Source organism: Hemiscyllium ocellatum, chromosome 28 (genome assembly GCF_020745735.1).
Source record: "Hemiscyllium ocellatum isolate sHemOce1 chromosome 28, sHemOce1.pat.X.cur, whole genome shotgun sequence".
NCBI lineage: Eukaryota > Metazoa > Chordata > Chondrichthyes > Orectolobiformes > Hemiscylliidae > Hemiscyllium > Hemiscyllium ocellatum.
In genome coordinates, this window is record NC_083428.1 from 12,877,143 (window position 1) to 12,890,725 (window position 13,583).

A 13,583-nucleotide genomic window follows, 5' to 3' on the forward strand; every position below is an offset into this window, starting at 1 on the left:
ATGCATGGTTGAAGAAGTTTAAGCAAGTGTCTTAAAAGAAGAGAGAGAGGCAGTGAGGTTTAAAGAGGGAAATGCAAATCTTGGGCTCTGGACAATTGAAAACATGACTGCAATGTCAGGTCAAACGAAGCTGGGGATGCACAAGCAGCTAGAATTGATGGAGAACAGAGGTCTCAGATAATTGCAGAGCAGGAGGAGGCTGCATAGAAAGAGGGAAATGATTTGAACACACTATGGGAAGTTAAGATTTGAGGCTTTGGTGAAGCAAGTTGCAATGAAATTAATGTCAAAAGATGTGGTGCTGGAAAAGCACAGCCAGTCAGGCAGCATCTGATGGTCTGGAGAGTTAATGTTTTGTTCCTGTTTAAGAGCTTATGCTTGAAAGGTGGACTCTCCTGCTCCTCGGATGCTGCCTGACCTGCTGTGCTTTTCCAGCATCGCTCTGATCTAAACTCTGGTTTCCAGCATCTGCAGTGCTCACTTTTTCCTTACTGCTTGGTCACGCTGACCAGTGAGTCCCACCACTGCTCCTCCCACCTTCCTTTCTGTTAAATGCAGACGGCAAGCAAGAACAAGATGCAACTTACCTAAGAAGTACTCCTAAGGTGCCTCTTGATCCTGGACAACAGCCACTTCAGTGAGGCAGAGAAAGTAGCAAGAAAAGGGGAAACATGAAATTGACACTCAATCCCAAGTGGCATTAATCCAATTGATATGCCTTGGGGTTCATTCACTCGAAGCTTGGAGCAGTTGAACATTATGTACAGGCTCCTGGGTGCTCCTGTACTATCATGATCATTGAGTGTTTTCCTGCAGCACAATCTTTGCTGCACTCCACAAGTAACTCATTGGGTAAGAGGTTTTAAAAAATAGGATAGAGCTTTCTGATGTTTAAAAGGCCACTGTGATGAGGACTGCAGTAAACGTAATAGCATCTATCTAATACAAATTCAAACACAAATGCTGAATGGGGAACTGGAGAGGGTGGGTCTGCATCTAACATAGTATCAACTTGTCATTGGTTATCTGTCTGCAATCAGACAATATGGCGAGAAACATATCTGATATGCTGCAGGGGATAGACAGCTACGTAAATGCAAATTATTCATGCCAACAAAATGTTTCACATCACTTTCTGCATATTCTCTGTACAGATGCACCATTTGTGGAATTGTCTACCTCCAAATCCATAGAAGTCAAAACCAAGGAATTGAATTTATTGTATGGACAAGAAGGTTCAGATGAAGAGAAAACAGTAGCCAAGTTAAACAATCAGCTGTAATCTCAGTAAGAGTTTGATAGTTCCACTAAAGTCAGCCAGAAAATAAGAGAGGAAATGGAAAATAAAAAAAAGACAAATATAAATCAACCTACATTTATTAATTACTGATGAAAGATATTTTGCTGGTTTTGTGTTGACTGTGTGTATGCACGTGTGTGTGTGTGTATTTGGAAGACGTGTGGGTGTATGTGCCATATATAGGTGTACTGTATATTGGAATTACCTGATTGATTCAGTTTGAACTGTTACTCACCTGAGCACTGTAGAGGGCTCCACATCCCAGGACCAACGCAGCCAGCAGCCAAGATTTCCAGCAATACCATCTCCTGAAAAAAAGTGTGTGGAGGGGGATGGACCCATTAGAAACGCAAATACAGAGAAAAGAGCTCAGAATTTCCCTCCGAGCAACCAGGCTGTGCGCTTAACTCTCTCCCTGCCCAAAATTTCCCATTCAAATTACTACAGTGTCAGTCATGAAATCACCTCATAACCGCGACCTCAGCGCGGAACGTCCGCACAAAGATTTAGTTTGAAAGTGATGCTTGAGAAGACGCAGTCTGAATGTGTCACGGTCAGTGATAGAATACGGTTTTCCCGGGACAGGGGAGCAAGCTGAAACACAAAAGTGCACATACCAGCTGGGCAGACGGAACATGCTTGATCTCACTCGCATGATCTCAGCATGAACACTTATCTTGGGCTGTCATCTCGCCGGGTGTTCCAATCTTCAGAACCGATCGCCTCACGTAACATTGACAATTCCCAAAACTTGCAGCTCGCTCCTGGCGGACACTGAGCTGTCAGGGGCGGTGAATTTATGATATTCACCAGAAATTAACTGCGAGCCGAACTGTCTCTTACAGCATTGAAACTTGGAGAAATTTAACGTGGTCATTGAAATAAATGCCCTCCCAAGCGACTCCTTTTCAAAGATTTCCCCACGGTTCCTTAATAATTAGTAATTTCCCTCCAAGCTTCATCCTTTGCAGAATATTCCTCTCCTTCTGAAATCCAAACACGTGTTTTCCTGGTCACTCGTGCTGATCTTTTTAACTAACCCACACATACACACACACACACACATACAGGTAGGTGTTTTGATTTGCTGGTTCTGTTCAGTTAGAATATTTCCAAACAACGCTGGCCGTTTGAATGTTGAAGTTTTGACACTTCTTGCAGACAAAAAAAAATTCCCGGGAAGGGGAGATTTTTTTTTCCGGGTGTCTCATGTATGTATCAGAGCTTGTTAAATAGCAAACAGCCAGAGTCATACAGAACTCAAATACATATTCATGAACTGGGCGGGTTGTTTTGCTTAAAGGGCCAGTACTATCTGCATCGTTTGTATTAGTTTATATCAGTGTGTGTAAACAGTGCCGGGCAAACTAATCCCCTGTCGTTAAATAAACGCGGAAAATGCAGGAGAGACTCAGTAGATCTGACAGCATCTGTGGGGAGAGATACTCACTGAAATAACTGCACAGAGGCCGGTATCCTGTCACCAACATGTTACCCTTTATTTACCTGATTTACCCCTGATTTGGAGAAGCCGGTGTTGGACTGGGGTGGACAAAGTTAAAAATCACCCAACACCAGGTTATAGTAACCCCATAAACTGGGATTAAAGAAGGTTCCTTTGCTATTGTATAACAGGGCACCCACTCACTAGGTGGGTTCTGCTGAAGCCACAGCTAAATAATAAAAGACTGGATGGTTAATAAAGGGAACTGTAAATAGGATAATTGTAAATTCGATTAATTCAATCTGTTCTTTGTAATGTTAAGACATGCAGTGTATATAATCTATGAACGACATGACAAATTGTACAGGTACCAAAGATTTATTCTATGAATAAAGTATATTTTGAAATTAATAAAAAGGTTATAGTCCAACAGGTTTAATTGGAAGCACACTAGCTTTCAGAGTGCCGCTCTTCATTAGGTGGAAGAGCTAGTGTGCTTCCAATTAAACCTGATGACTATAATTTGGTGTTGTGTGATTTTTAACTTTATTTACATATGCACAGTACACAGCTGTGGCCAGCCAGCTCAGAGGCAGACCGTCAACTGAGGAGACCTTCAGAATCTCCTGTTTATATTTTTTTCACAGAGTCAGTCCCCTAGACTGAGGGGATTCCAAATCTCCCATTTATATATATATTTTTATTTCTCCCCCCAACACACACTACAGCGGTAGTGCTTTCATTTTCCCCAGCACCCATGAGGTGTGTGTGCAGGTGTCAGACACAGTGAAAAATAAGTGTGTAAATCTTTGTTCATTTTCCACCACTAGGAAGAAAGGAAACACCCGAGTGGCCTGTGACAAGCAGTGCCCTTCACATCAAAGGGCAATGCTGTGTGATCAAACAGTGAAGGGGGCGGTGGGGGGGGGGGAGGGGAAAGGCAGGGATTAAATCAAAATAAAGTTGGAGAGGGAAATAATGCACTCTACTCCCTGCGGCGCCCACCTCTCCCTGAACAACTCCAGGGTGTTGGTGGAGACCGCGTGCTCCTTCTCCAAGGACACTTGAGCTCTAACTTAACTGTGGAAGAGGTGCAGGTAGTCATCTCCTGTTTATTTTTTTTTAGTGACAAGCAGTGCCTTTCACATTTTTTTTTTGTTTCTATTTATTTAACCCCCACAGTACCGCCTAACTGCAGTAGTGCTTATTCTTTCCCCTGCAGCCAGGTGTGGGACACAGTGAGAGACACAAGGTGCACGAATCTTTATTCAAATTCCCACCACCAGGAAGATAGGAAAACACCCGAGTGGCTAGTGACAAGCAGTGTCCTTCACAAAAGACAATGCTGTGTGATCAAACAGTGAAGGGGAGGGCAAGGATTAAATCAAAATAGAGTTGGAGGGGGAAATAATGCACTCCACTCCCTGCGGCACCCACCTCTCCCTGAACAACTCCAGGGTGTTGGTGGACACCGCGTGCTCCCTCTCGAAGGACACTTGGGCTCTAATGTAACCGTGGAAGAGGGGCAGGTAATCATCTCCTGTTTATTTACTTATTTTCTTTCTTTTTCTTTTTTCTTTTATTCAGCACTTCTGACACTCCTGTTATTTATTTTATCACCACACTCCTGCCTAACTGTGGTAGTGCTTACTTTTTTCCCCAGCACCCATGTTGTGTGTGTGCAAGAGTGAGACACAGTGAGAGACCCAAGGTGCATGAATTTTTATTTAATTTCCACCACCAGGAAGAAAGGAAACACTTGAGTAACCAGTGACAAGCAGTGCCCTTCACATCAAAGGGCAATGCTGTGTGATCAAACAGTGAAGGGGAGGGCAGGGATTAAATCAAAATAGAGTTGGAGGGGGAAATAATGCACTCCACTCCCTGCGGCGCCCACCTCTCCCTGAACAACTCCAGGGTGTTGGCGGACACCGTGTGCTCCTTCTCCAAGGACACTCGGGCTCTAACGTAACCACGGAAGAGGGGCAGGTAATCATCTCCTGTTTATTTTTTGTGTGGGGCAGCTGGTCCAGGTACAGTCCCTCTGACACCTTCAAGGAGGAGGGTCGTTGCACACGTGCACACACACTGATCCAGGTCCCTCAGAGCCAGCTCTCAGAGTGAACAGAACCTCTGACAGTCCTGTTTTTTTGTGTGTGTGCAGGTGAGAGACACAAGGTGCACGAATCTTTATTCAATTTCCACCATCAGGAAGATAGGAAAACACGCGAGTGGCCAGTGACAAGCAGTGCCCTTCATATCTCCTGTTTTTCTTTTGTTTCTATTTATTTAACCCCCATGGTACCGCCTAACTGCAGTAGTGCTTATTCTTTCCCCTGCACCCATGCTGTGTGTGTGCAGGTGTGGGACATAGTGAAAGACACAAGGAGCACAAATCTTTATTCAAATTTCCACCTCCAAGAAGAATGCAAAACACCCGAGTGGCCAGTGACAAGCAGTGTCCTTCACGAAAGGCAATGCTGTGTGATCAAACAGTGAAGGGGAGGGCAGGGATTAAATCAAAATAGAGTTGGAGGGGGAAATAATGCACTCCACTCCCTGCAGTGCCCACCTCTCCCTGAACAACTCCAGGGTGTTGGTGGACACCGTGTACTCCTTCTCCAAGGACACCCGGGCTCTAACGTAACCGCGGAAGAGGGGCAGGTAATCATCTCCTGTTTATTTATTTTTTTCTTTTTTAAACCCCCACACTACCGCCTAACTGCGGTAGTGTTTACTTTTTTTCCCCAGGCCCCATGGTGTGTGTGAGCAGGTGTGAGACACAGTGAGAGACACAAAGTGCATGCATCTTTATTCAATTTCCACCACCAGGAAGATAGGAAAGCACCTAGGGGCCAGTGACAAGCAGTGCCCTTCACAAAAGGGGCAATGCTGTGTGATCAAACAGTGAAGGGGAGGGCATGGACTAACTCAAAATAGAGTTGGAGGGGGAAATGATGCACTCCACTCCCTGCGGCGCTCACCTCTCCCGGAACAACTCCAGGGTGTTGGTGGACACCGCGTGCTCCTTCTCCAAGGACACCCGGGCTCTAACGTAACCACGGAAGAGGGGCAGGTAATCATCTCCTGTTTAATTTTTTTTTTCTTCTTTTTTTTTCAGGCACAACACTGCCACTGGTCCAACTCCTGACTGGGAAAACACCCGAGTGGCCTGTGACGAGCAGTGCCCTTCACATCAAAGGGCAATGCTGTGTGAAACACTCCTGTTCTTTTTTTTTTGGGCAATGCTGTGTGAAACACTCCTGTTCTTTTTTTTTCAGACACTCCTGTTTATTTATTTTTTCTTTTTTTTCCTCCCCTACACTACTGCCTTACTGCGGTAGTGCTTATTATTTTTATCCCCAGCACCCATGGTGTGTGTGTGCAGCTGTGAGACACAGTGAGAGACAAGGTGTACAAATCTTTATTCAATTTCCACCACCAGGAAAAGTAGGAAAACACCCGAGTGGCCTGTGACGAGCAGTGCCCTTCACATCAAAGGGCAATGCTGTGTGATCAAAACAGTGAAGGGGAGGGCAGGGACTAAATCAAAATAGAGTTGGAGGGGGAAATGATGCACTCCACTCCCTGCGGCGCTCACCTCTCCCGGAACAACTCCAGGGTGTTGGTGGACACCGCGTGCTCCTTCTCCAAGGACACCCGGGCTCTAACGTAACCACGGAAGAGGGGCAGGTAATCATCTCCTGTTTAAATTGGTTGACCAGGGATCCCTGATTGGCCAGGTTAATAACCACAATCAAGGATGTCATAGTCAGTGAGATCCATCTTGTTCTAATCACTACATGCACTTATCATTTTGAGGATTCCTCTTCAGCACTGAAAATGGTTTTGATATTTTTGACAGAGGCAGAGGAGGAGAGAGAGGAACAGATAATATGGAGGCTCAGTGGAAATTATACATTAGAAATAAAAGGAGGTCGCTAATGAGTGTAAAAGAGAAATTGGGATGTTAAATGGGGATACATTAAGGTGTGGGAGGGTAAAGATGGGTCCTCTGGGCTGGTGGCAATGTAAGCAAGACAGTAAGACAAGCCTGTTTGGGGAGAAGAGAGTATGGAAAATGGAAGAGAGACATTGTGTAGTCAGACTCTGAGTTACTGAGATGCACTATTGAGTCCCACAGGCGATGAAGTGCTACTCCCGCTCATTAAATATTGAGAGTACCAACATGATTGCTTTCAGTGCCTGCTACAAATGCAGTTCTCCACTTAATCTCCTAGGGGAATTGTGGGAGACTGAACCTGACAGTTCCCATCCTGTGGGTCTTACTTAACTCCTAGATAACACCCAACCACATCTTTGTAGCATCAGTAAGACCAATCATTTCCACCTCGGCGATGTTGCTTGATTCTGCTGCGTCTTGGCTCATCTACTGTGGAACCCCTCAGAATCTAGGTTTGACTATCCCAACACACTCCCATCTTCTCCCCTTCTTAAATTTGAGATCATCCTAAATTGCACAGCCACTGACAGGAGTCCCATTCTCTCTCACTCATGCTGGCTGGCCCACCTCAGCATTGAAGAGTTAAATTATGTTGAAGGTGCTCTTTAAATGCCCAGTCTTTGTTGCAGTTTAGAACAAAACACTTGAGGAATGACAATACCAGCCTGGGATTGTCAAAAGGATCTGGAAATATCCTTTTATGAATCTATTCTCTGTTACCTAAGCCAAAGGGTCACACTCCTTTTTCAATATTTCTTATCAGCTGCAGATACACACAAGGGGGACAGTCATAAGCACAAGGGTTTGAAATTATAGACCACCAGGAGGAACTGGAAGCTGAGTTGAGGAAGACTGTTGGATTGCCACAGTCTGACAGCAGACTGAAAGGTAGTCAGGAGGCTGGATTTCAGGGCATAGAGTGCACAGTATTGAATACAATTGGGCAGAAGTGGGTACTGCAGATGCTGGAGATTAGAGTCAAGATTAGAGTGGCGCTGGAAAAGTATAGTAGGTCAGGCAGCATCCGAAGAGCAGGAAAATCGACATTCCGGGCAAAAGCCCTTCATCAATAAGGAAGGCCTCATTCTGATGAAGGGCTTTTGCCTGAAACGTTGATTTCCTGCTTCTCAGATACTGCCTGACCTGCTGTGCTTTTCCAGCACCACTCTAATCTTGACATTGATTACAATTGGCCAATTTTAAAAACAAGTTGAACTTCATTATAATTATACAATAGAAATGAAAAGGGAATATATAAAAGACAGACTGAATGGTAATCACGACAAAATTAAAACTGCCAACACAGAGATCTTTGCTCATGGATGGTATAGAAAAGCTGAAACAGCCATAGGTGCATAATGAGATTTACCCCATTGAGAGGGGAAATGCACAGTGAGATTTACCCCAGAAAGAGGGGGTCTGTGCAGTGTGATTTACCCCAGGGAGAGGGGACTCACAAAGTGAGACACCCCAGGGAGAGGGGAAATGCAGAGTGAGATTTACCCCAGGGAGAGGGGACACACAGAGTGAGATTTACCCCAGGGAGAGGGGACCCACGCAGTGAGACTTACCCCAGGGAGAGGGGACACACAGTGAGATTTACCCCAGGGAGAGGGGAAATGCACAGTGCGATTTACCCCATGGAGAGGGGACCCACACAGTGTGATTTACCCCAGGGAGAGGGGACCCACACAGTGAGATTTACCCCAGGGAGAGGGGACCCACACAGTGGAATTTACCCCAGGGAGAGGGGACACACAGTGAGATTTACCCCAGGGAGAGGGGAAATGCACAGTGAGATTTACCCCATGGAGAGGGGACCCACACAGTGTGATTTACCCCAGGGAGAGCGGACCCACACAGTGAGATTTACCCCAGGGAGAAGGGACTCACACAGTGAGATTTACTCCAGGGAGTGGGTCCCCACACAGTGATATTTTACCCCAGGGAAAGAGTCATGAACAGTGTGATATACCCCAGGGAGAGGGGTGTGCATGGTGTGATTTATCCGAGCCCTGGGTCTCCCCTAAGAACAGCACTGATTTTTGGGAATATTTTAAACATTTTGGAAAATCTGTGTTTCAAAACATGCCCTCATCAGTGGATGATTTGCAAGCTGGAACTCTACAAAAAATTCAAATGGAATTAACGTAAAGATGGATTTTAAGCAGACAATGGCTTCTGACTTTCTGTATCAGGTTTCTTTGTGGCCCACATCACCATGGAGAAATCTTGTTTGCAAACACCTTCTTCCTTCATTATTTAGCAATTAGAATCAAAGAATCTGTACAGTGTGGAAACAGGCCAATTAGCCCATCAAGTCCACACTGACCCTCTGAACAGTATCCCAGCCAGCCCCATTCCCCTACATTTCCCATGACTAATGCACCTAATCTACACATCACTGAACACCATGTAAAATTTTGCATGGCTGATTCACCTAACCTGCACATCTTTGGACTATGGGAGGAAACTGGAGGACCCAGAGGAATCCCACGCAGACACAGGGAGAATGTGCAAACTACACACAGTCGCCTGAGGCTGGAATCGAACCCAGATGCCTGGCACTAGTGTATCATCATTGTATCGTTTAAAATCAGAATTTGGAAATCCTGAAGTAATGTGGTGTCCACTAACAGTCTCTAGGCTTTCTGAGAGAGCTGGGCACTCTGGGGGCTGGAGTACATTATCTTCCCCTCCACCATTATACTGATTGGGCTCCCCACTTAGTTTCCTTCCTTTTCTTATTACCGTTACTCTGGTGGGCAGTGTTGTTATTTGGTTAATTGGGACAGCTTGATAATTTGGTACTGAGTTTACATATTAAAAGAATCCTTGAATAATTTGGTGTCCCAAAATGTAAACCTGAATGCTTATTCTGCTAAAAATCCCTATTTTCTGTCAAATACTGCAAGGTGCTCAATAATTGAATGTGGCTCCATGCTTGCTGGTTTCCCCAAAGTGATTTGACCATGTGTCTTAACTTCTTGGATGAACTCCAGCAGTGAGTATTAGTAAGTAGTTTCATCATCTCCCTCCTCCTATCTCATCCCAGATCCAACCCCCCAACTTGACACCACCCCCTCTACCTGTCCATCTTCCTGCCTACCTATCTGCTCAGCCCTACACTCCGACCTATCACCATCATCCCCACCTGCATCTACCTATCGGCCTTCCAGTTACCTTCCCTCCAGCCCAACCCGCTCCCCCCCCCCCCCCCCCCCCCCCACTTATCTCTCAACCCCCTTCCACTCCATTCCCCCAGATTTTTGATGAAGGGCTTATGCCCGAAACGTTGACTCTCCTGCTCCTCAGATGCTATCTGACCTGCTGTGCTTTTCCAGTATCACACTTTTCGAATCTGATCTCCAGTATCTGCAGTCCTCACTTTCTCCTAGCATTAGTAAGTCACCCAGCCATAGTAAAAAAATGAAGTGGGGGTGAGGAATTGCTCCCAGCCACCCGAGGCTTTTCAGTTTATGCAAAATTCACTTCATTCCAGTGGGGGTCAGTGCAGAGCCAATGAAGAACCAATGTTTTTCTTCCAAGTCACAATGAAACCCTTTTCCATTTCCCCTGGCTGAGGTCACTATCTCGTTACCATCAAACCAACATCTCAACATTTTTATTGACTAATCACTCATTGGATACTTTTCTTTCCAAGGCCATGTTATCAAAGCAAATCTTTTCCAACTGCATCTTGCTGGTAAGTGCCATAAGATTCTAACCTGTATAGAATTTGCCCCCTGATACATTTTGCTAGGGCTCCTTGATGCTACACTTTGTCAAAAGAGATCTTGATGTCAATAGCTGTCTTTATCACCACACATCAACTCCAGGACATCTCTGCAGGAGTTCCTCAGGGGAGTGTCCTTGGCCCAACCATCTGCAGCTGCTTCATCAATGATCTTCCCTCCTCCATAACGTCAGGAATGGGGACATTCATCAATGATTGCACAATGTTCAACACTTGGAGACTCCTCAGATACTAAAGCAGTCATGTTTAAATGTACCAATGCCCGAAATGTCGACTCTCCTGCTCCTCGGATACTGCCTGACCCGCTGTGCTTTTCCAGCACCACCCTTTTCGACTCTGACTCTCCAGTACCTGTAGTCCTCACTTTCTCCAAGTAACATTTGCACCATGCAAGTGTTAAGCAATGACCATCTCCAATAAGAGACAATCTAACCATTACCACTTGACATTCAATGACATAACATCACTGAATCTCCCACTATCAACATCCTGGCGGTTACCATTGACTAGAATCTCAACTGGACTTGCCACATAAACACAGTGGTACATGAGCATGTCAAAGACTAGGAATACGACACCTCCTGATTCTCCAAAACCTGATCACCACCTACAAGGCACAAGTCAGGACTCTGATGGAATACTCCCCATTTGCCTGGACAAGTGCAGCTCTAAAAACACTCAAGAAGCCTGACACCATCCAAGACAAAGCAGCCCACTTGATTGGCAAATCATCTACAAGCATCCACTCCCACCCCCACAGTAGCAGCAGTATGTACTATCTGCAAGATGCGCTGCAGAAATTCACCAAAGATCCTTACATAGCACCTTTCAAACCCACAACCACTTCCGTCTAGAAGATCATGGGTAGCAGATACACGGGAACACCTTCAACTGGTTCCCCTCCAAGCCATTTACCATCCTGACTTGGAAATGTATCACAGTTACTTCAGTGCCGTTGGGTCAAAATCTGGAATTCCCTCCCTAAGGGCATTGTGGGTCAATCTACAGCATATAGACTGCAGGGTTTCAAAAAGGCAGCTCACCATCACCTTCTCAAGGGCAACTAGGGACGGGCAATAAATGCTGGCCCAGCCAAAGACCCCATATCCCACAGGTGGATCAAAAGAAAGTTAGGAAATGCTTGCCCAGTTACATACTCTATATATCCCTAATTATGTACAATCTTTTTCTGCAAAACACGCTGCATGAAGCCTATTACCCATATATTAACAGATAAGAATAATTTAACCTCTTCCATGGCAGCTTTTCAGAATTTAAGAATATAATATAAATAGCACGTCAAACATAAGAAATAGGAGATGCACTAGCCATATGGCTGATCTGATTGTGGCCTTAACTCTATTTTAAAGTCTGTACCCTCCCCCAACCCTTGACTCACTTGTTGATCAATGTTCATTAAGACTGACTCAGACAATGATGCTCCAAAATGCTACCACGTTCTGATGTCCTACAATATAGTCATCTCCTTTGCCATGGACTGTGATAGGATTTGGATTGTACCTGAGAAAGAAATAATTTTAGTTTTTTAAAAATGCATTACCATAGTACCTTCACAACTGAGAGCATCCAGAGTGTTTTACAGACACTTTCACTGTTGCAGTGTAGGGAATACAGTAGACAGTTTGGACAAAGCAAGCTCCCCATAAGCAGAAAAGCAACAAATGACTGAACTACCTGTTGGTTTTTCCAGTGATGCTGGTTGGGAGATGATTTTTGACTGGGACATGGGAGGAGAATCATTGTTACCCTGTACTTAACTTACAATTAAGGTAGACTTTTCAAGGCCCTCCCATTTTAATGATGATTTTTCATTTCAATATCAATTTTCTTGCTCACTTATGCATTGAACAGAATAATGCTTGGTCACAGCTTAGTTGCTGAGGCCCTCAGCACAGCTCCTGAATCCCTGAAGAAGATTTAGCTTCTTTTTGTGCCTTTGAAACACTTGGTTCATCCCAGAAAGACTTTCCACATGTTGAAAGGAATTATAACATGAAGTGTAGCACAGTGGAACAGGAAATGAGGGAGTACTAAATCATTCTGACACTGTATCCCAGCAATAAAACTATCTAGAGTTAGAAAGAACAAGTATCTTGGACATATTGGCCAGCAGATGGAATATAATGTGAAGAAAAACAACAAATGCTAGAGATCACAGTGGGTCAGACAACATCCATGAAGAGAGAGCAAGCTAACCATTTCGAATCTAAATAACTCTTCATCAGAGCCTAAGTGAAGTGTGGAGGGGACAGCATTTATGCTATAGTTTGAGAGGGGTGGGGGTGAGGGCAGTAGGTGTAGAGTGAAAAGATGTTGATAGTTCAGACTAAGTGATTGGAATCTGAGAATGGTAGATCAATGGTGCCTCCAGCCAGACTTGAAAGGAAGTAAGTGGAATAGGGGGAGGGGAGGACATGATAGCAAGCTAAAAGGAAAGAAATGGGAATTGGTTCACAATTTGAACATGTTGAACTCAATATTAAGCCAGAAGGTTATAAAGATTCAGCCAGGATTGTTTTTCTATAGAGATTCAGAGACTGTTGCTGAAAAACAGGTAAACAGGTAACTTCATGACTGGACAGCCTTTGTCGCAATGTTTCCTATCCATAAAGACAGAAGGTGGGCCAATTGGTGAATAGCAACAGATGTCCATGGGCTGGTATCAAACACAGTGAGGGAAGGCCTTGATAAGCAACCTGCTTGCTCTGCTCACAGAGAAAAGTGGGGAGCTTGGTTAGAGGTAAGAGAGAGAGGTCAGGGCTGATGGGAGGAGTGTCAAAGTTAGTGTTGCAAAAGAGGAGGGTGACAAAATTGGAATCCAGGGAAGGAGAGGCAAGGAATAAATTTCTGGAAAAGTTGAGAAACAGGAAACTTTGTTGCAGCTATTTTGTTTCAGTAAACCTAAAAATAAATCTATGTTTTTGCAGAACACATTGTAAGTGATATCACTGTGAAATGACTACTATTTTGGAAATCTTTAGTCACGTAATTTTTGTAAGTAATTATTCAATAGGACCTTTTCCCTAATATGTCTCTTCTGGCATCTAAATATCTTTTTCTGGGAAACAGGTCTTTCTTTTTCAGGAAACTGTCCACT

At 44.5% G+C, this 13,583-nt stretch overlaps 1 protein-coding gene across 8 annotated transcripts in view; it reads right to left on the minus strand.

Annotated features, from left to right (window-relative positions):
• LOC132829177 (ADAMTS-like protein 5) overlaps positions 1-2,518 on the minus strand; it is a 123,142-nt gene extending 120,624 nt beyond the window's left edge. For 2 of the 8 annotated variants that reach the window (XM_060846529.1, XM_060846527.1), the window contains exons 1-2: positions 1,918-2,518; positions 1,536-1,608 (exon numbers count right to left, since the gene is read on the minus strand). In XM_060846529.1, the coding sequence (XP_060702512.1) occupies positions 1,536-1,605 (70 nt within the window). In that variant the 5' untranslated portion in view covers positions 1,606-1,608; positions 1,918-2,518. Of the gene's footprint in view, positions 1-587; positions 916-1,535; positions 1,609-1,765; positions 1,854-1,917 lie in introns of those variants that run through there. The other 6 variants (XM_060846533.1, XM_060846534.1, XM_060846531.1 and 3 more) reach the window with 4 other exon arrangements.
• Positions 2,519-13,583: the final 11,065 nt, after the last annotated feature.